Source organism: Cinclus cinclus, chromosome 2 (genome assembly GCF_963662255.1).
Source record: "Cinclus cinclus chromosome 2, bCinCin1.1, whole genome shotgun sequence".
Classification (NCBI taxonomy): Eukaryota; Metazoa; Chordata; class Aves; order Passeriformes; family Cinclidae; genus Cinclus; species Cinclus cinclus.
Window position 1 is genome coordinate 91,307,573 of NC_085047.1, and position 19,188 is coordinate 91,326,760.

The 19,188-nt window shown below is 43.0% G+C and overlaps 1 protein-coding gene across 1 annotated transcript in view; it reads left to right on the forward strand.

Moving 5' to 3' along the window:
* The window catches only part of SH3RF3 (SH3 domain containing ring finger 3), a 242,854-nt gene extending 228,755 nt beyond the window's left edge, over nt 1–14,099 (forward strand). Inside the window, exons 12-13 of the mRNA XM_062487937.1 lie at nt 4,767–5,104; nt 13,931–14,099. Coding sequence (XP_062343921.1) covers nt 4,767–5,104; nt 13,931–14,099 — 507 coding nt within the window. The remainder of the gene's footprint in view (nt 1–4,766; nt 5,105–13,930) is intronic.
* Nucleotides 14,100–19,188: the final 5,089 nt, after the last annotated feature.

The window sequence follows — 19,188 nt, forward strand, 5'->3', positions numbered from 1 at the left end:
CCAGATAGGTTTTTTCCTCAGAGACATAATCCAAAATATGACCTACTGTTTCAGGGCAAGCATCAATCACCAGAAGCCACATTGGAATCAGAATGAAAATGCACTGTTCTCCAGCCACTACCTTACATTTACTCAAACAGGCACTGACCAAGTTAAACAAGCAATGAAAGTGGTGTTTTGGGGGTACTGACTGATAGATGAGTTCCTGATTTGTGAGGGCATTTGGGGCCTTGAAGGGCTCAGGGCAGCATTTAAGCAGTTTTGTTTCTTTTTTCTTTGTTTTTAAATGAAACCTCCTCTTCTCCCTCTGGCTCTCTTACCAATTGATGTAACTGGTGTTGCATGAGAAATTACCTCATTTCAGGGACTGGAGACAGCTTTTCTATCAGCTGCAGTAAGGCTTCCTCATTTGTTTAATGAACCTGGATAGGTGGAAAATTAAGTATTAGGAGCTGCAGAGGAAGAAAACTAAACCAGAATGTTCTGTGTATTTGGGTGGTTTAAAAAATATATCTGTATTAATATAGACAGTACATATAATTGGTATTTAGATTATGGCATGATTATTGCTTTGCAGACAGGGGACTCTGTTATCACTCAGTCATCAATGAAGTAGCTGCATTCCGTGCTCATCTCATCTCTGAAAGAAGAGCTAGTTATTATCTTCAAGTGAGTTATTAATGAGGGAAAAAATCATCCCCAATTACTGTGAAGCAAAATATTTCTACGTTTACATATCTCAGACTTTAATTTTGATCTAATCCTTCGTGAGTTCTTCAGTATTCACTTTTCCAAACATTCTCACAGTGGCTTACTGAGAGGAACTTATACCTGTCCAAGTGCTGGCTTCCCTAAGGGTATGCTGCAGGGTCACAGAAGTGCTGCCCATCCCATCCTTGTGCTCCTAGAGTGATTTCCTCTGAGATTCCTTCATGCTACACCATAGGAACAGAGCCTCCACTATCAGCTGTGCCAGAATAAAAAATCATAGTTGTCTCTACTGTCTGTGTTCCCAGACCATTTTTTTTTCCTTAACTAGAAACAGCCTGGAATTTATTTGTAAGGGTTAATTTTGTTCTTTTGCTTTCCTTTGAATCTGAAATTAATGGTTTGGAAGTTTTGACTCTGAATGTCCTAGAATAAAACCTGGGAACACAAAGGTGATGATTTAAATTCATATAAACATGTGGGCAGTAACAAGGAGATGGGAGAAGTGCTGTCCACACTGTGAATCCAGCCATCAACACAGATGTGAAGGTCTGACCTTGGCAGATTCAGGAGGTAGGGATGTCAAACATAGTTTGCAGTCAATTGGAAATGTAGCTACTAGACAAAGAAAACTCAATAATTACACAGCTGTTTCAGTAGATTACAGATTTCCTAGAAAACAATAAAACAACCATCTGTGAATGGAAAAAAAAAAAGTAAACTATCCTTTTTTAAATTCAGAAACATTTCTGAAAGTCATCAGATATGTCCCCTGTAAACTTCTTATCTCTTTTCAAAAGCAACACAGTCTGTAACCAATTGGTGTAGATTTCTCTACAGCATTTATGCCCATTAATGCTTCATTGATTTACAGTGAAACTGCTGAAGGACTGTCTTGAATAGACATATAAATATTAATTTCTTGTGAAGGATGGCTGCTATTACACTAAATATTAAATGAATTCATAATACTTGGACATTTGCAATAAATCACTACTGGGACTGCATACTAACATCTCATTCCCTTTTTCTAAAAATATATATATTACAGCTATGGAAAAGGGCTGGTTACTCCCAAAGAAATATAGAGCTTTGTAACACTAGAATCATTAACGAATTCCCACAGCACAAGGAGGAGTTTCAATTTAGTCCCATTTTACAGACAGAGGAAGGGATGTAGTGGTTTAGGTTGAACTGCTGATCACAGAAGGTTCAAACCCAATCTGTTTCTCATGAGAGACATCACAGTAAATTATCAGTTCCTGACAATCTTTCTTTTGCTTGAAATGCTCTGAGCAGTGTCAGCAGAGGATCTGGCCGTGTGATACCAGAAGGCTGAGAGCCAGACTCCAAGGGAGAAAGGGCTGGACATACTGTCCAATCTCCATGCACACAAAGTGGTTGGTATCAGGTCACCTCTAAGTGTCTCACCCAAGGCCAGGACTTGAAGAATTGTGCTGCTCAGGTTTTGCCTAGGCTCAGCAATTGAATTAAGTCATCTTCTCTCTTCCGAGACCACAGATATTAGTTTCAAAAGTTTAGTAAAATGCTCAGCAGGGGCTAAAAATCAATTCTTTGTTTTTCCTTTTATTGAGGTAGAACAAAGGATAGATCACAAGTTCATTATAGTTCTGTTTTCTAAGGGATAGTCGCTTAAGTGTTGAAATTTATGCCAGGGCTAACCCTGTAGAGTGGAAGCCGTTCTTATAAACAAAGCTATATGACTGTCAGACTCATCTGCTTTACAATATGTAGATGGGTGTGAGTATATGCACCTCCTTCATTCCAAATATTTTTGCTTCTGTACCTCAAACGGTCTAAGTTGCAAAGGTTTTTCTAATGAAAATTTGCCAAGGTATTTAAATTAGAAGCTACCACATAGGAATATTAATTGTTCAGTAATTTTGCATTTGCAAGACTGCCAATTAAAGAGGCTCAAAGTGCTCACTGCTGCACAATAGCCGTTTCCCAGAGCCCCACAATGGCTATTGTATTCTGTCACTGACCTTTGGGCACCTTCAAATGCATATTGACACGAGATGCTGGGATCATTAGAGCTATTGTTTCAGTGTGCCACAGGGAAAGAAGAGTTTTGCAACTTCATGAGGAGCTTTAAAATTTTATATAATGTTGACAGCAGCAATATTTTTTAATTAAACAGTGAGAAATACTGAACATTTTTTTCAGTACAGTCCCTTCCCCTCACGGAAAGAAGATATTATCAGGGGCATTTGGACTGCTTTTCTATTGTTTCCAGGAGAATTGAATTAATATTTTACCTGGTGGTGCCATATAGCCAGCTTCCCTTAGTTTCCATGGATTCTGCCTGAGTGAACATCTTGACAGGATGGATCCTTTCATCCTGTAAGTGCAAAACACTCTTTTAAAGCATAACCAGTGGTATGCAGGAGATGAGGATCTGGATGCACAATTCAGACTCTACTCTTCAAAAATCAGTGGACTTTGGCTCTGTGACAGCAACTGTGCTTCATTTTATCTCTTCTGTGTCTTGATATCCAAGGTATTTCTGTTTTCTTACCAGTCCATGATAGTTAAAGAGTGCAAACAGGAACTTTGGAAGCAGAAATACCAGATACTCCAAGTACATGTACTGTAGTAAATCCAAACATCTTCTAAAAGCTTTTATTTATTTTATTGTAGCCTTTGTATTCTTAAAGCTGCCTTGATAAATTACTTCAGCAGTCAGAACATAAAATAACATAATTTTAAACCTTGCATGGGACATTTTGTCGACAGAGAAAAAATAAATTACTGGTTTGTATTTCCAACGAGTGTTCCTACTTGAATATATAGAATTTCTGTTCCATAAGTCTTCCTGGGTTTGATTTTATCCCCTGGGATCCTATTATTGAACAAATTATCAAATACAGCTAAACTTCACAGCCCTGAGCCTCTGAAGATAGTTTGGGTAATGGCTTGCACTTCTGACAGAAGAAGGAAAAATCTAATATACCTTTGCAAAACTTTATGTATCATTTTTTAGAAATGGAAAAATCTACTGCAAAGCATTTCTGGTTGCAACTCTAAGCTAGCACTGTGGGGCATGTACCAGAGAACGAGCAGTTTCTATACACAAACATCATGACAAAAAACTTTCAAGATTAAGGACGTAGTATTTGTTATTTGTGTGTGCTTGAGTTAAATGTGCAGCAGGATTTCTCACACTGTTACAAAATCCAGAAGGTTAGATGTGTTTCCTCAGGAACACAGGCTAAACTTTTTTTCCCATTAATTGAAAGGGAGCTGTTATCAGCTTTTCATTTCTCTGCTCAGAAACCCTTGTAAAATTTTGAAACCTCCCATGCACTGTCACTGCAATTGCCAATTGTGAATTCTGTGGTCTGTCTTCAAGCATCAAGGTGATACCTTTACCTTAACACATGAGAGGAAGTGACCCACTTTTGAGAGGGAGACACAGATAGTTATTGCTGTTTGATGCAGGATGTAACGGGGAGATGTTCTGGAAAGAGCTGTTAAACCAGATTCTCATGCCTCTATTCTCCCTACTGTAAATCTGCATCAAGTAGTAAAAGAGGCAGTAATGTTGAATGCTTCTCTTGCAGTGGACTGGGATCTGAAATCTCTCCTCAACTGTGCTTCCCAGCAGAGATTTTGAGCCATAGGTCCTGATTTCTTACTTGTGAGATGTATCTCTATTGAGGGACAGAATTCTTCTTGAAGCAAGAGGGCAGCACTCTGCTTACTGTCTTCTCTACATGGGAAGCTTGTATCTTTGCTGTACCAATGTAGCTGCACTCTTTCTTTCAAAAGGCACATGATCACTGCCTGGATAGGTTTGAAAACGGGGATAATCTTTGCAGTATGTTTGGTCCTTATTCTACTGAATTAGTTGAAGCCCTTTTCAATGGGGAGAGATTTTCATGGGATCTTTATTATAAAAAGTTCAAGTTCTACCTGGATCCACCTTTGTGGCTGTTTGGAGGTTTCCTGCCTCACACATTGAGGTGTCCTAAAACAAAAGCAAAGGGAATTGGTATGTCTGCTCACTGCCCATATTTTGTTTGGTTCCTTTGCAGAAGGAGAAGAAGAGTGGGCTGTTGAAACTTCTAGCAGGAGCATCAACAAAAAAGAAGTCACGCTCCCCACCATCTGTGTCCCCCACGCACGACCCCCAGCCAGCCATTGAAGGAGTCCTGCAAGGGGCAGTGGGGCCTGAGCTGTCCTCCCTCTCCAGTCACGGCAGAGCCGGCTCATGCCCTATCGAGAGTGAAATGCAAGGAGCCATGGGGCTGGAGCCTCTGCACAGGAAAACAGGCTCCTTGGATTTGAATTTTTCCATCCCTTCACCTGCCAGGCCACCCCTCTCTTCCATGGCAGCTATTCGGCCAGAGCCCAAGCCTTTGCCCCGGGAAAGGTAAACTGTGTTTCTCTTGTGTTCCCTGCCTGCATCCACAGGGAGCAATTGGAGGAGGGATGAAAGTTTAACTTGCTCAAGGGTTGTTGCAGTTTTGGTGTTCTGTGGATTGACTGTACGTGGCTCAGCTGTCTTTTAGGAAGACAGGGTTTACATGCATGTGCCCATTGAAAATCATTTGGTACACCGTGGAGGTATAAAGAAGTGTTTAAGAGCACCTGTCCATGACACTCCATAGCCCTGTTCTAAATGTGAAGGACAGCAGTGCTTTCACAGCCCAGATGGTGTAAATGCTGTTGGCAAATGCCACATTTTAGATGGGATTCCAGTATCTTATGGATTTAACATATTATGGCCCTAGACATAATTCACTAGGAAATGGTTATTGATGTATGTTGTGCAGCCCAACAAGATTGGGGTCCTGAACCTGAACTGTCAACATCAAACTTTTGCTGTTGCAGAATGGGGACTGAAGTGGGAGGTGGGTGATGGGTAGGGCAGATCTGTTGGTACAGAGCTAATTCAGCTCCTGGTCATGTGAACACAGAATAACTGTGTATTTCACTGACGCAAAGTGAAGTGGACTCAGAGAAGCATCATAAGAAAAATGTAAGATTAAAACTATATACTTGCAATGAGAGACACAGGGAGCTCTGGTACACCTGTTAAAGAGGGTAGGGATGGCAGGGTAACAGTCTGTAAGAGACTGCAGTCAGGACGGACATGAGAGTATTTTTACACTAGATTTGGCATTTTTTCTGAAAGAGATGCTTTTGTTCAGGTGCAGCTGTTAGACTGGAAGCAGAAATAAGTACAGGCAAGTGCTTCAGCATTGTAATGAAGGCAGTGAGAACCGACTATCGCAGTAGTCTCTTGCCCTTAAAATCCATGAGAAAGTAATTTAGTAAAAGGAGTGAAAAACCAATCCCTATTTAGGCACACTTAATTTGGTCTACATCAGTTCAGATTAATGCTATAAGAAAAGTTAAATCAATGTAAACCAGATTTAGCACGAATGTAACTAAATCTGTGGGCTGCTGCACCTTTAGTTAACTGTAACCATGAAGAGAAGCTGGGGAGTACAGCCCCTGACATCTCCAGACCTGGATGTTAATATGCTGCTCTCAAAGCTTTATTATAGAGAACTTCAGACACATTATTTAATATGCCAGAGCTAGTCACATACCCTACAAATTTCTCAGTCCACCTCAGGGTGGTCCAGGGAGGGGAACATTTAATTGATGACTATTCTAAGTGGCAGAATAGAACCAGCAAGACAAAGGTTACCTGCATTCTCTTAGCTGTGATGGAATCAGGAGCAAATATATTTAGAGTGTTAAAACTGAGTAAATGCTTCCAGCTGCAGTATATGGTGATAAGGAACTTTGATTTTACGTATTTTGATTCCTGAGTCTTAAATCTGAAAATAAGCTATAATTGAAGTAACCGTAATTATACACAGCAGGCAAGATTCTTTAATTGATTTATGAATTAACTTCCATATCATTGGTGTATCTGCATTCCTTAACTGATCATATGGGTTTTTTCATGTCCATAATGCGAAATATTAATTACCTTCATGCACTAGGAAGGATAATGCTTAGTCCTGGAATAATCTGAGCAGATACATTAAACACTTGTCTGCTAGAAATTCATCCCACATCCATCTGTGCTCATTAAATCATCAAATTTCTCAGAAGTACCAAATTATATTTTTTTTAAAACAAATTACGGTTTTCAAACCACTTGTTCTTTTCACATCTGGCAATGGAGCAACTTGCATTCAACGTCACTCAGCTCTGTATTTTGCTTGTTTGCATTTTGGTGCATTTCATCTACACAGTAGGAGCAATTCTCTAAGAAAGAAAAGGGAGGAGAGGGAAAAAAAGGGTTAGATAAACAGATTCAGATGCTGGAAGAAATTTTAAAAAGCTGCAAAGCATTTCAGTACACTTAGCTGTACTTGGCTTTCTGTCTCCCAACGCCCATCTGTGCACACAGAAACAGAGCACTGAAAGGTTGGAAGAAGTAGCACATTCCTTAATATTTACGGCATTCAAAATGAGGCTCATGCAGGCAGCAGAGCACCGCTACTTTTCCTGTAGAGATTGGCTTGCAGCTCCAGCACTCGCCACATCCAGGTTACTGATCAAGCCCAGTGCATCAAGAGGAGCATTAAAGGGCTCTGATTGCTTGCAGCTCACTCACTGTTTAAGGAATTAATTGCTTATTCTGCTGCCTAACAGTGCAAGACCCTTCTAGGAGTTGCAGCCAGGAAGACAGAAAGGTGAAGCAAGCATCACCCTCTTGGAGGTGCTATTAATGTTTATACTCTCAGTCTTTTTTTTTTTTTTGTACATAGAGAAGAAAACAATTTTCTTCTTCTTCTTTTTGATATTCCAAAGCCTGGCTATGGATGGCTGGATTAGAAAGGAAATTGCTTCTAGCTCTCTTGTCATTTAGCCTTCATATTTGTCTGGTTTTCTGGGATAGTCAGAGCACATCTCTGCCTTCTGGGTGTAGTTTCTGCTACCAGTTTATAAAACCACATTCCTTTAGATGCTCTCTGCCACAAAGCATCCAGCAATCCAAGCAGCAGAGCAGAGAAATTTCCCAGGTGGTGTCCTTGCCACTTCACATGGCAGTGATTGACTGCCAAGTGAACACCCCATGAGGCTGTGTGTGCCCCACACACTCTTTTCCACCTACTGCTCCATCCAGTTTCTTCTGGTGCAAGAAACAGGACCAGTACAGAGACGTGCTGTGCTGAAGCAGGCACTGGGCCAGAGCCTTGCCCACATCCCACCGACGCTGTCGGCTCACAGGAGGGGTGTGCTTTGTGCCTAGCAGCACCAAAACAAAGTACTTCCCTTACCACCCCCTTCAAGAAAATGTGACTGTACATTAAGCAAAACAGGAGAGTTGAGTGTGCGTGTGTGTGTGCGTGAGTCATGTTCCCCTCGCTGCCTGGCACTGTTCCCAGAGGCGAACCTGAGTAAAACATGTCACGCGTTGTTGACTCTTTTATAGTAACTGGCACTAACTCTGCCGTGTTATATTGTGATAAAGCAGCTGTGACCAGACTTATTGTCACGACTGGCATATCTGTACTGCATTTCTGTGGTTTTCGTGCAGCCTTCAACCAAGTTGTAACCACAACATTGCTGCAGAATAAGTTGGGAGCAGGAACTTTGACCTTTAAAATAGATCCCTCCGTGATTCCATGTATCTTTCTACAAATCACTGCCACATTAGAAATGGAGCTTCCAATTCAAGGAAGCATTCAAGCACGTGCTTAACGTCCATTGACTTCAATTTTGCTGTGCTCCTATGTTGTCTTTGCCAAAAAGGAAAGCAGAAGAAGGGTTCTTTTCATTCCTGGAAAGTGATACTAGAGAAATGACCCAAGGAGTAATTTCTGACTGGACAGTGACATGTATTCATATAGTTAAGTGCTTCTCTGAGTAGGGATACCTGCCTTAGGACTGAGAACCAACCATCTCAGAAACTGAATCCTGAGATATTTCCAGTGGAAAAATAAAAGACCCAACTGAGACTTGCTCTTCTAAGGCTGCTGATTCCGTCACCATACTGTGAAGAAGTAGGTTTTGGCTTGTAGTATGCAGAGGTGCCTTGCAGCTCCCTGCAATTTGCCAGTGAAAGGATGAAAAAACAGAGCTCCCCTGGTAAAAAAGAGCAAGGTTAACTGGGCTAGATGCTCCACTGGCATTGATTATCCATTGCCTCCAAAACTGTGTATCTCTAATGCATAAGAGACCTGTTGGAGTCACAGGGCTGGACTCATACAACCTGTCCTTAGTGCATGATACTTTGAGAAACAAGAACTTGCGTTAAGCATCCACATTCAAGCACTCTAAATGGGATCAGATTGGAGGTCAGCCCTGAAGACCTAATTTGTCTCATTGCATATTTTCTTAAGTTGCTTTAGTTCCATCAGTGTCCGGAATACACTCAGCGAGTAATCTGGGGTATGTTTTTTAGTGTCCGTGGCTGAGTTCAACCATTTATTTCTGCTCAGTTCTGATCAATACTGTTCAGACCCTGCCTGCACACTGACAGAGGGCCTGTATGAGTCATTTAGACCAGATAGGACTCCTACACAGCCAGTGTGCATGAGATAAGTCTCTGTCTGTGGAAAGTGTGGCACGAGGCTTTACAGCTGAAGGAGTCAGAGAAACCACTTTCCTCACATCTGCACTACTCAGTGCATTTCATCATGGTCACTTGCTAGAGATATTCCAACTTCTGCAAAAGGTGGGGTGGCTCCCATGTCAGAGCCTTGACTCACATCCAGAGCAGCGTCTTGTGCACTAAATGAAGCAGGCATCCTATGGGAAAAATAGTACGCAATCATAATAAAAGATCATATTGCAAGGCAGCAGAAGTAAAATAATGGACAATTTTATTTGCCTTTTTCTTCATCTCAGATGAATGGGTGTGAAACACTCATGCTCTTTTAAGGTTATAGATTTCTTTCTTTCTTTTCCTACACCTATTATATTTTTAATCATTTTGCTTCTTTAAAAGAAACAAAGCCAGAACTTCCATCATGTGATATCTGAGGTTAGGAGTCTTATTTGCACCTTCCAGATTTCAGTAGGAGTAGCAAAGGGAGAGCTGGGTGGGAGGGGTGTTTCTTTTGGCTGCAAAAACAAGTGCTATGAAGATGGGACAGGGGGATTGCAAGGTCTTTGCTGACAGCAGAGGATAGACCTATTCCCAGCTCAGTGAGATAATTGCTGCCAGGGTGCCCATCCCACTCTCAGCCCCAGTGCCAGCCTCTACTGATGCAGTCTCCTACTTCTTGGGATGCCATGTCCCTGCCCCAGGCTCCCTCCCACCAAGGCTTTTGCTCTCCCAGATTCAGCTCAGCAGAGCTTACCCCCTCAGCAGCCATACCCACACCTTCCATCAGGGCTTCCAGTTTTCATCACATTCACGTTTCTTCCTCTGCTCCCAGTTTTCCTCCCATCAACATACCTCTTCCTCCACCTTGTTCCCTACTTTACCCCACACTCCAGCTCCCCCATCCCCTGACCTTGCTGATCCTACTTGCAGCCTCTCCTCATGTGTTATCTCTTGTGCACCAAGGACCTTTCCCAGGCCACTGCCCATCCTGGACAGTAGCCTCCAGGGATGAAGTGCCCAATCCAAGGATGCCACAGCAGCCAGCAGCAGGGATGTCTAACATCAAGTTTGTCCCCTAAGAGAAAAACACAAGAAGGGCCCAGTGTTAAGAAAGGAAGAGAAAAGCAACCTCTGAGGTCTCACAGAGCTAGGACAGCTTGGAGCATAAATCAGCAGAGATTTTACTTTCAGTGCTCATACAAGCCTAAACATGCGCCATTTTGGGATGGTTTGAATGTTTTTAACCTGGCTGAGAATGGGTGATTTTCTGAAGGAACACTATTCCTGACAGACCAGTGGGACCACAGGACAGGACTTTGCTCCCAAATATAGGACCTGAGAGCAGTTTGTGGAAGTGCTCATATGGGTCCTGCTGGTGCTGCAAAACCCCTTGTTATTCTTGAAAATAATGAGGCCGTTGGGCTGTATGTTGGACCCTCACCCTGATAGTCAGCTGCTGTAGAGAATTTGGGCCACAGTGATTAGCATTTGGCAGAATTGTAACTATAAGATAGATTTACACAGTTTACAAGAGAAAATACCAAATACTGTTAATAGTAGTCAGAGGTGATTGCCACACTTGTCATTATAATTATTGCCCAGCTAATTAGCATTTTCAAAAATTGGTAATTTAGAGGTAGAATGTGACACAGACAAAATTGAGAAGACTGAGATCCATCTAAAATGCCAAGCAACAGTTTGGTATAGGAAAAACTACAGTTCTATAGCATCTTCTCGAAAAGGGGACAAAAGGGGAGATATAAATAGAAGCATCCCGGACTGCCTTTTTGGGAGTGAGGGAGGATGTCTGGGAGAAGAGACCTTTTCTGCCAAAAAAATACAGCTAATAGCTGTCCTTGCAAGTCCATTCCAGAGGATAAGTGATGCTGAGGTGCCACCTGGAGGTATGCAAGGGTGGCACAGCTCCCTGTGCCAGCGCAGTGCCGGGATGATGCCCCTGCAGCCCCCACCGGGCTGCCTCTCCCAGGCTCAAACCTTCAAACCTCTCGTGGGAAAAGGCATCACATCTTTTTCCATCTCTCACAGAGGAGTTCTTAAGTGATTTGCAAGGTCTTTCGTAGCTAGTATTTTGTTATTCTATCAAAAACCTTTTTGGTACTGTCTTCTGAGGTACTGTAGTTAATTAAATTTAAACCATAGCATTTAGGATTTCCCAAATGGGAAAAAATGGCTCATTTCATAATGCAGTGACTGAGATTCATTTCCCTAAATTGCTAAGAATATGCTGTGTAGAACCCCTTTTGTGACAAGTGGGCACATTCCTGTTGAGTGTGGTCACCTGCTTCCTCATGTGAGCCATTTAGGGACTAGCAGCTCATCACTCTGAGGACGTAGTTTTGCTTTAAAAGGATGTGTCTGTGCTTTTTTTGTGCATGAGGTGCTGGCAGTCCCAGCTGGGTCTTCAGAGTGACCCTGCCCAATACACCACCTTTTTCTGAGTTTCTGTTTCCTGAACTTGCCAGAACAGTCTGTAAATACCTCCACACACTCAAGTAATGTTGAGGTCCAACTTTTCTTCTTTCTCAAGGCCTCTTGAGTTCCTGATGCAGAGCTCCAGTGTGCGGTGATTGTGCATAAGAGTAGTGAGATCTGAAACTTGGCATCATCTTAGCTGAAATTGTTCCACTCTGATAATTTAATTAATCAACACTGCAGCAGAGTGTTTCAAATAATGTGTGCATTCATTTGCATAATGAGTGTAATTGGCAAAGCTTCATATTATAAGTGTAGCAGTTCCACAGATGATATCTTGATAGACCATTTTCCTGCACACGTTTCAACCTGTTATTTGCTTTTCCACAGAGGAAGGAAGTGACAGCTAGATTTATTAGCCAAGGTACAGAGAGGATCGGCAAATTTTTGATGGCACTTGGACACATATATTTTCCAGTACTGTGTTGCTCTGTCAATAAAAAAGCCACAGTCAGGTATTAGAACATAACCCCTACTCCAAACAGTTCAGTGTTTTTCCAAGCAATGGGTTGTTTGGCTGTGGAGATGTCCAGACAGAGCTGATTTTTCCAGTGTCGTGCCAAGGTGGAGTGCCTGGTTTCAGAACTGAAGTCACTAGGCACCTGAGCAAAGCCTGCAAAGAAAATGAGTGACTGCCACTGGAGAGCCTCTTGCTTTGGTAGTATCTCACTGAGGATGGCCTCAGGGTGTGATCCACAGCCTCCAGGGCCTGTTAAAATCCCCAGGGACAGGTATTATTTTAAATAAATACTCACCTTTAACAAACAGGACTCAGGCACTGGGGGCCAGGCAGCCGTTGTGAATATATTATTTCTCAGGAGATGGGCTTTAGGTAATCAATTGGCAACTTTTAGCTATCTTACTATATTCACTACTTTACAATTAGCAAGACAGTTATTGACTGTTAACCAAATGCCAGATGACTGCAGAAGTGCTGAAGGAAAAAAAACAACTGTGCAGTAGAAATATATTCCCTGCTCTGCACACAAGTGCGTTGATAGAAAATGGCCCAGTCTGTGCTCTCAAAAGGACGCCTGCTGATAAGCTCTGAGTGCAGAATAGCTGTATCAGGCTCAGACACATTATTACTTCATTGAAATGAAGTGACACTTGAAAACTAAGTTCCCAGAGAGCCCTGTGAATGGTTCAGGACTGGGGCTCCCTGTTGGTTTGGAGAGTGCTTTGGAAGTCACTTGATACCTCTCCATTTTAGCTTCCCTTCCAGGTTTGAGGGACTTAAAGTACATTCTCAAGAAACATCATAAGAAGAAAAATGTGAACTGCTTTAGCTAACTTCTGCTGGTGTCACAGGCAGTGGGAACATTGCAAACCCCATTTTTCATCACCAGTGGACAAGGGAAGAGAGCGTATCTATCATATGTCTGGACTTCTGTAAGATCTTTGACATGGCCCCTCACAACATCTCTCTCTAAATTGTGAGGAGGATGGATTTAATGGGTGGACTGTTTGGTGGATCAGGAATTGGTTGGACAGTCACATCCAGAGGGTAGTGGTTGATGGCTCAATGTCCCAGTAGACATTGGTGACAAGTGGTGTCCCTCAGGGGTCCACACTTGGACCAGTGTTGTTCAATATCTTCATCAATAACATAGATGGTGGGATTGAGGGCACCCTCAGGAAGTTTGCAGATGACAGCCAGCTGATTTGTGCAGTTGACACATGGGCTCTGAGCAACCTGCTTGAGTTGAAAATGTCACTGCCTCTGGCAGAGGGGTTGAACAAGATGACCTCTAAAGTCCCTTCCAGCCCAAACTGTTCTATCATTCTGTGATGCTATGATTTTTGGCTGGAGCAAATGCAGAGCTGAATAAGATGTTACAGCAGAGATGCAGCACTAGGATTAAGCAGCCAAGTCCTGGCACAGTCTCAGCACACAGCTGGGAGCAGGGATACCATGAGTGGTCCATCCATTTGACAACACGTTCCTGCTTTCACGGACTGGCTCCAGAGTACATCCTGGTCAATTGTCCAGCTAAGCTGGCCAGGAATTCCCATCTTACTCAGTTTTAGTAGAAAATGTAGCTGCATCGCGTACAACTAGTGTGTGAAAATGTAACTTATGGATATTTCCAAAAGGCTTTTTACCCAAGATCTCTGGTACTGGTGCCCAGCTGCTCCCATTGAGTGCAATTAACCAAGTCTTCGCACATTTTTTTCCCAAAGGTACCGCGTTGTGGTCCCATACCCACCGCAGAGCGAGGCGGAGATTGAACTGAAGGAAGGTGACATTGTGTTTGTGCACAAGAAACGGGAGGACGGCTGGTACAAAGGGACGTTGCAGAGGAACGGCAGGACGGGCCTCTTCCCTGGGAGCTTTGTCGAGAGCTTCTGAGGATGAATCGCTGCTCTCTCAACTGAGCAGCTTTCAGGGGAAACTGCATAGCACAAGAAGAGACAGCAAAGAGAAACTGGACTGATAACCACTGCCATTTTTATTTCCAAAGACTTCCCCCAGGCCCTTCAGTCTGCAGCTCTGGAGACACAGTGTCCCACTGTGCTCCTGAGACCGTGTGCGGTGCATACAGTGGTATGTTGAAGTAGTGCCTTCCACCTGGAATCACAGACTGAAAGGACACCCATCTGGATTGTAGTAACTAAACTCTGGCTGTTAACCTTTTGTGTAAATTATAGAGAAGATATCTTTAAAAAAAATTACAAGGAAAGCTGTTATATTGCTGTAACTTATTTGTCAGAGCTGCAGTGTTCTTATTACTGGCCTATGCAAGGTGGATTTGAGAGTTCAACGAGGTGTGCTAGGAAGCTCTTAAACTGGGATTTTGTTTTTACCAAGGAAAGAAGAGGGAAGGGTGGAGAAAACCCCAGCTAAAGATCAGTGCATCATTGTACAAGTAAGAATGAGGAGTCCAAAATGTTAATGTCATGCTTTCTATATACCTCAAAGATATGCTGCGCAGGTTTGTTGGTGCGTGTCGGTTTTAAGTACTCAGAGTGCCACACCACCCCGTGTCCTGGCACTGCTGCCAGGAAGGTCTTGGAGGAAGCACGGCTCCACCATTAAACTGTGGTTATTTGAGCAGAATCCCTTTTGCCTGTCTTCTGCCCATACTATATGCAGCATGGATTTTTGTCCTTCGGTATCACTTTCCATTGCTTTTTTGTACGACGTACCTTTTTACTGTAAGAATTGCTCTACTTTATATATATTCCTACTAGATCAGACATTTTCTCTTTTTCATACATCTGGTGCTATTTTTTTTAATTGTTAAAGATTTGGTTAAGCAGAGAGGCTGAACAAGATTTGCATTCAACATATGAAATTAGAAACGTACCCGAAGATTGAGATCAGACTGCTTGTTCTTGCATCATAGAGGAAAAGAGAAAAAGCTGCATGGTCACCAATAAATACCTGGGGGAGCTGCCTGTGGAGCACACACATGCTTGCTCTCTCCTACATATTTAGAGTGGCTGAAGACCCATGCTGAAGCACAGCGTTCTGTCTGGAGAGTGATAATGACTCCAGAACTGGAAGTCATTCCCAGAGGAGTCATTTTAATTGACTTTTTCTTGGCAATAAGAAGAACACTGCAGGTTCTAGCACACACAGGGACCGTGGAGTTTTCCTCTGTCGTTGCATGGCAGAGATGAGAGCTGATCTGTGACAGCAGTAATTAGTGTTATGGAAATGTGATTTCTTACTGTAGAAATGTACAGTACAGTACAGTCTGGAGACTGTTGGATTTCTTAACGTCATCAAGCTACAATACAAACTGTATCAGGCAATATAAGCTTCCATCTACCAGGGACTTAAAGGTGCAATAAATGCAAGGTGAGTTTAGCCAGTAATTTGTATGAAAAAGAATGAGAAAAAAAGTCATAATGCAATTGTTGAGAGTATTTAAAAAGACATTGGCTCTTGAGGAGTGAGTCGTGTTGAAAGGCCTTTCATAGCTGTATCCATACCTTGCCTCTGACAGCAGCTGGCTGTTTGCCAAAGCCCACATGTGGTGGGTGTTTAAAAGCATGTTGGAGGCACTGTAACCTGGAGATGATCTTATTGAAACAAAGAGGCCCAGTGGGTGAGCATCATCACTGCGTTACCGGTATTTCATATGCGAAGGTGTAAGTTTTGTTTTCATTCAAGCCGTGTGTACTAGTACATATCAAAACTCATGTAAGTGAGCATTCCTTTTTAAGTTCAGCTCTGTGACTTTGTTCTCTGTAAAATAAGTTCTTCTTGCTGTCACACGTTAACAAACCAATTCCAGAAACACAGTTCATGGCCAAGTATAGCACCTTCAAACCGGGAGGCATCACTTTCAGGGTGTTTTTTTACACTTGATGTTGCCGCATTTGTTGATATTCCAGATTGTAATGAGTCAGTCGCTAAAAATTTAGTTACTGTTAAGAGGAAATTGCCTTTTTATAACCAATAAGAGACTGAAGAAATGTCTTTTGGAAAGACTTGCTTGAGATTAGAGCCATATCTGTTCCACTTACTTGGTCCAGGTCAGAACTGGTGTCACTGCACCTCAAACAGTAAACTGCACAGTTAGGCAGTCAGCAATGCCAAAATGCATGTTATTGATTCCAATAAAAATTCTGGGTTAGATCTGTCAGAGATGAGATTTTTTCTGACAACTTACAGTGGTTAAAATGCTCTTAAAATTCTGTTCTGTGGCTGTTTACTACAGTCAGAAAAATGAAACAGGATGGCAGCTTGTATGCTGCCTATTCTGTTTAGCCTGATCTAAAATGGTTCCAGATTTCCAGCGTTTTATACTCAACTCTAAGAGGACGAAAGTTGGTGTGTGAGAGGATCAAGGAAAACATGCAGATATCATATCATTAAATCAGTGCTTTATAAAAATATATTTTGCAAGGAGGATTATGGTTTTTTGAATGGTCGACAACCCTTCCAGTCATACCTTCTTCTAGGAAAAATATGGGGGGAAGGGGGGAGGAGATGTTCTATTTTGATAGCAGCTGTTTCTGGGCCCTCTTTATTGCTTATCACAGTTTGGGTTATTGAGTAATCTTCTTGGACAAATCACTTCCGTGCCAGGAGCACAAGTATTAAGGTGAACTTAATACAGCGCAGTGATACAAAAATATGACCCAGTGCCATTCAGAAAGTCCTGAGAGATGTTTGACTCATACTGTGGTCTGGTTTTTACCTGTCATGCCAGGAAAAGAGGGAGGAGGGGGCATCTCCATCTCCTGCAACAGGGCGGGGAAAAGAAAAGATTCCTTCTGGTAGCCTCAGTTTGTAAAATGCCAGGTTTGTTCTTCTAGAAATGGGTTCAAGTAATTGAACAATTCCTTTGAACTTTGCACAGCTCAGAAAATGGTTTTGTTATACATGAATGTTAATGTGGTTTAGAAAATGTTGGCAGATATGAGTACAAATGAACTACAATGACTGTGTTTCTGATTCTTTAAATAAAATAAGTAATAAGGCAACTTGACTGAGGTTTCTCTCTCTATTAGACAACAAAGTGAACAAGCAGTGTAAGTGGCTCTGAGGTTTGCAAAGAAAATAGGAGAGACTCCTCTGCAAACCCCATAGTAATTCCCACATAAATAAAAACCTGCTAGGGGTAAGAGATAGCCAAACAGAAGTCAGAATCTCTGCTTCGTTTGGCACATTTGGGATTTCTTCAAAATCTTGAGAAGTTAATGACTTACCTGTGGAGAAGTGTGTAGGTCCAGAGAAAGAGAGTGGGTACAGGCCAGGAAGAGGCAGCAAGGTGGCAAGGGTAAGGCTGTGTCAGAGAGGCTGGGAGGGGATGTGGAAGCAATAAATCGGCAAGGAAAAGAGCAGCGTCTAATAGTGTTAATGGGCTTCTCTAATAGTATTATGGAGTGCTCTGAGGTCACCTGGTGGGTTGAGCAGGTTTATAGGCAGAGCAAGAAGATGCCTTTTCACCTGCCCTGGGTAGGCTTGGGCATGGTGTCAGCAGGGTCCATGTGTCCTCTTGTGTCCTTCCTTGGCAGCGTGCAGCCAAGGAACTTCTGGAAGAGAGGGAAGGAGCAGATTGTACCCTGGGCAGCTTAACTCAGGTGAGAGGTGTAAGCCTATTTTTGGACAAGGCCTGAGACTTCCATTCAGAAGCACAGTGCAGAGCATCTGGAGGGGGAATGTGAGTCCATGAGTAGGTCTGGATGTGTTTGCCTTGATTTTGCTGGGAGACACCTCTTAAAGAGGGACCTACAGGTGGTGATTCTTTGCACAGTTTGGGAGCACATAGGGCAGGGATGAACGAGGCACTGTTAACTCACCAGATCATCTGCATGGGAGGTGACACGAGTCTTTCTCCCAGCTGGATCCTGAGTCAAAATTCTGAAATGTGGGAACCACTAGAATTTAAATGTGGGCTGGCAACACCTCTCTCTCTGCTAGGCCTTGCTGGCTGTCTGACAAGGAGTGTGGTACAAAACACTGTACAGAGAAGCCTGCCAGCTACTTCCAAGCTGGTCTGGCGTGCCAGTCCCCTCCACACTTTGCCAGGTCCTGTTCCTCTGGCATTTCTCTGTTCCCTGCTGCCAGCACATACCGCACACCTCACCCAGCCTTCATACTGCATGTCACCCTGTGCTTCTGCTCCAGTGCCTGATAGAAATTTAGGTCATGTTTTGAAAGAAAAATAATCATCATAAAATTGTTACATGGTTTGACTGTTCCTAAATGCTCACGGAGAGCAGAACCACCTGGACAACATCTGCAGGGCTTTCCTGCAGCCAAAAGCTCTTCCTGACATCAGCAGCTCCTTATACATGGTGAACCTGGCAGCTACATGACTTGGTTAGTTGGTGCCAAACCAAATAAATGAGCTGTACTGGAAGGAAAGCCAAGAGGTGCTACAGTCTGGATAAGGCCCTGTCTTCACGCCCCAGCCTTTCATGTAGCAAAAATAACTTTCCAAGTGGTCACAGATGTATTTCCAATGACTGGGGCATGGGTGTCTACGCTCCCTTCAGAAAACCGCTTGATTTTTCTCAGGCACCAAGCAGTGCCACCTGCTCCACGGTCCCACAAAGGGACCACGAGCCAGGACACCAAGAGCTTGTGCCAAGATGGTCCCCTTGCAGCACGTGCCAGACAACCTGTGTGAGTCCCTCACGTTTACAGTACAGCTCAGTTGCCAGTGAACCTAATGCTACTTGGGTCTCTTCTTTGCTCCCAAAGGAGACCCCAGCAGCCCCAGGGAAAGACAGCCAGCATCCTGCTGACTTGGCCAGGGAGTCACTCAAAGCTGTTTCCAACACAAATGGCTCTTTTTCACCAGCCAAGATGCAATGCAGTGTTTTTGCAAAGGCAACAGAAATGGCCTTGCACATAGGATTATGAGCTCTGTGACCTCCTGTGTGACACACAGGTGTGTGTGCAGGAAAGCCCATGAGCAAGGAGCGCTGCCAGGGGTGGGGCTGCACTGGTGCTACCTGCTCACCCCTCTCAGAGA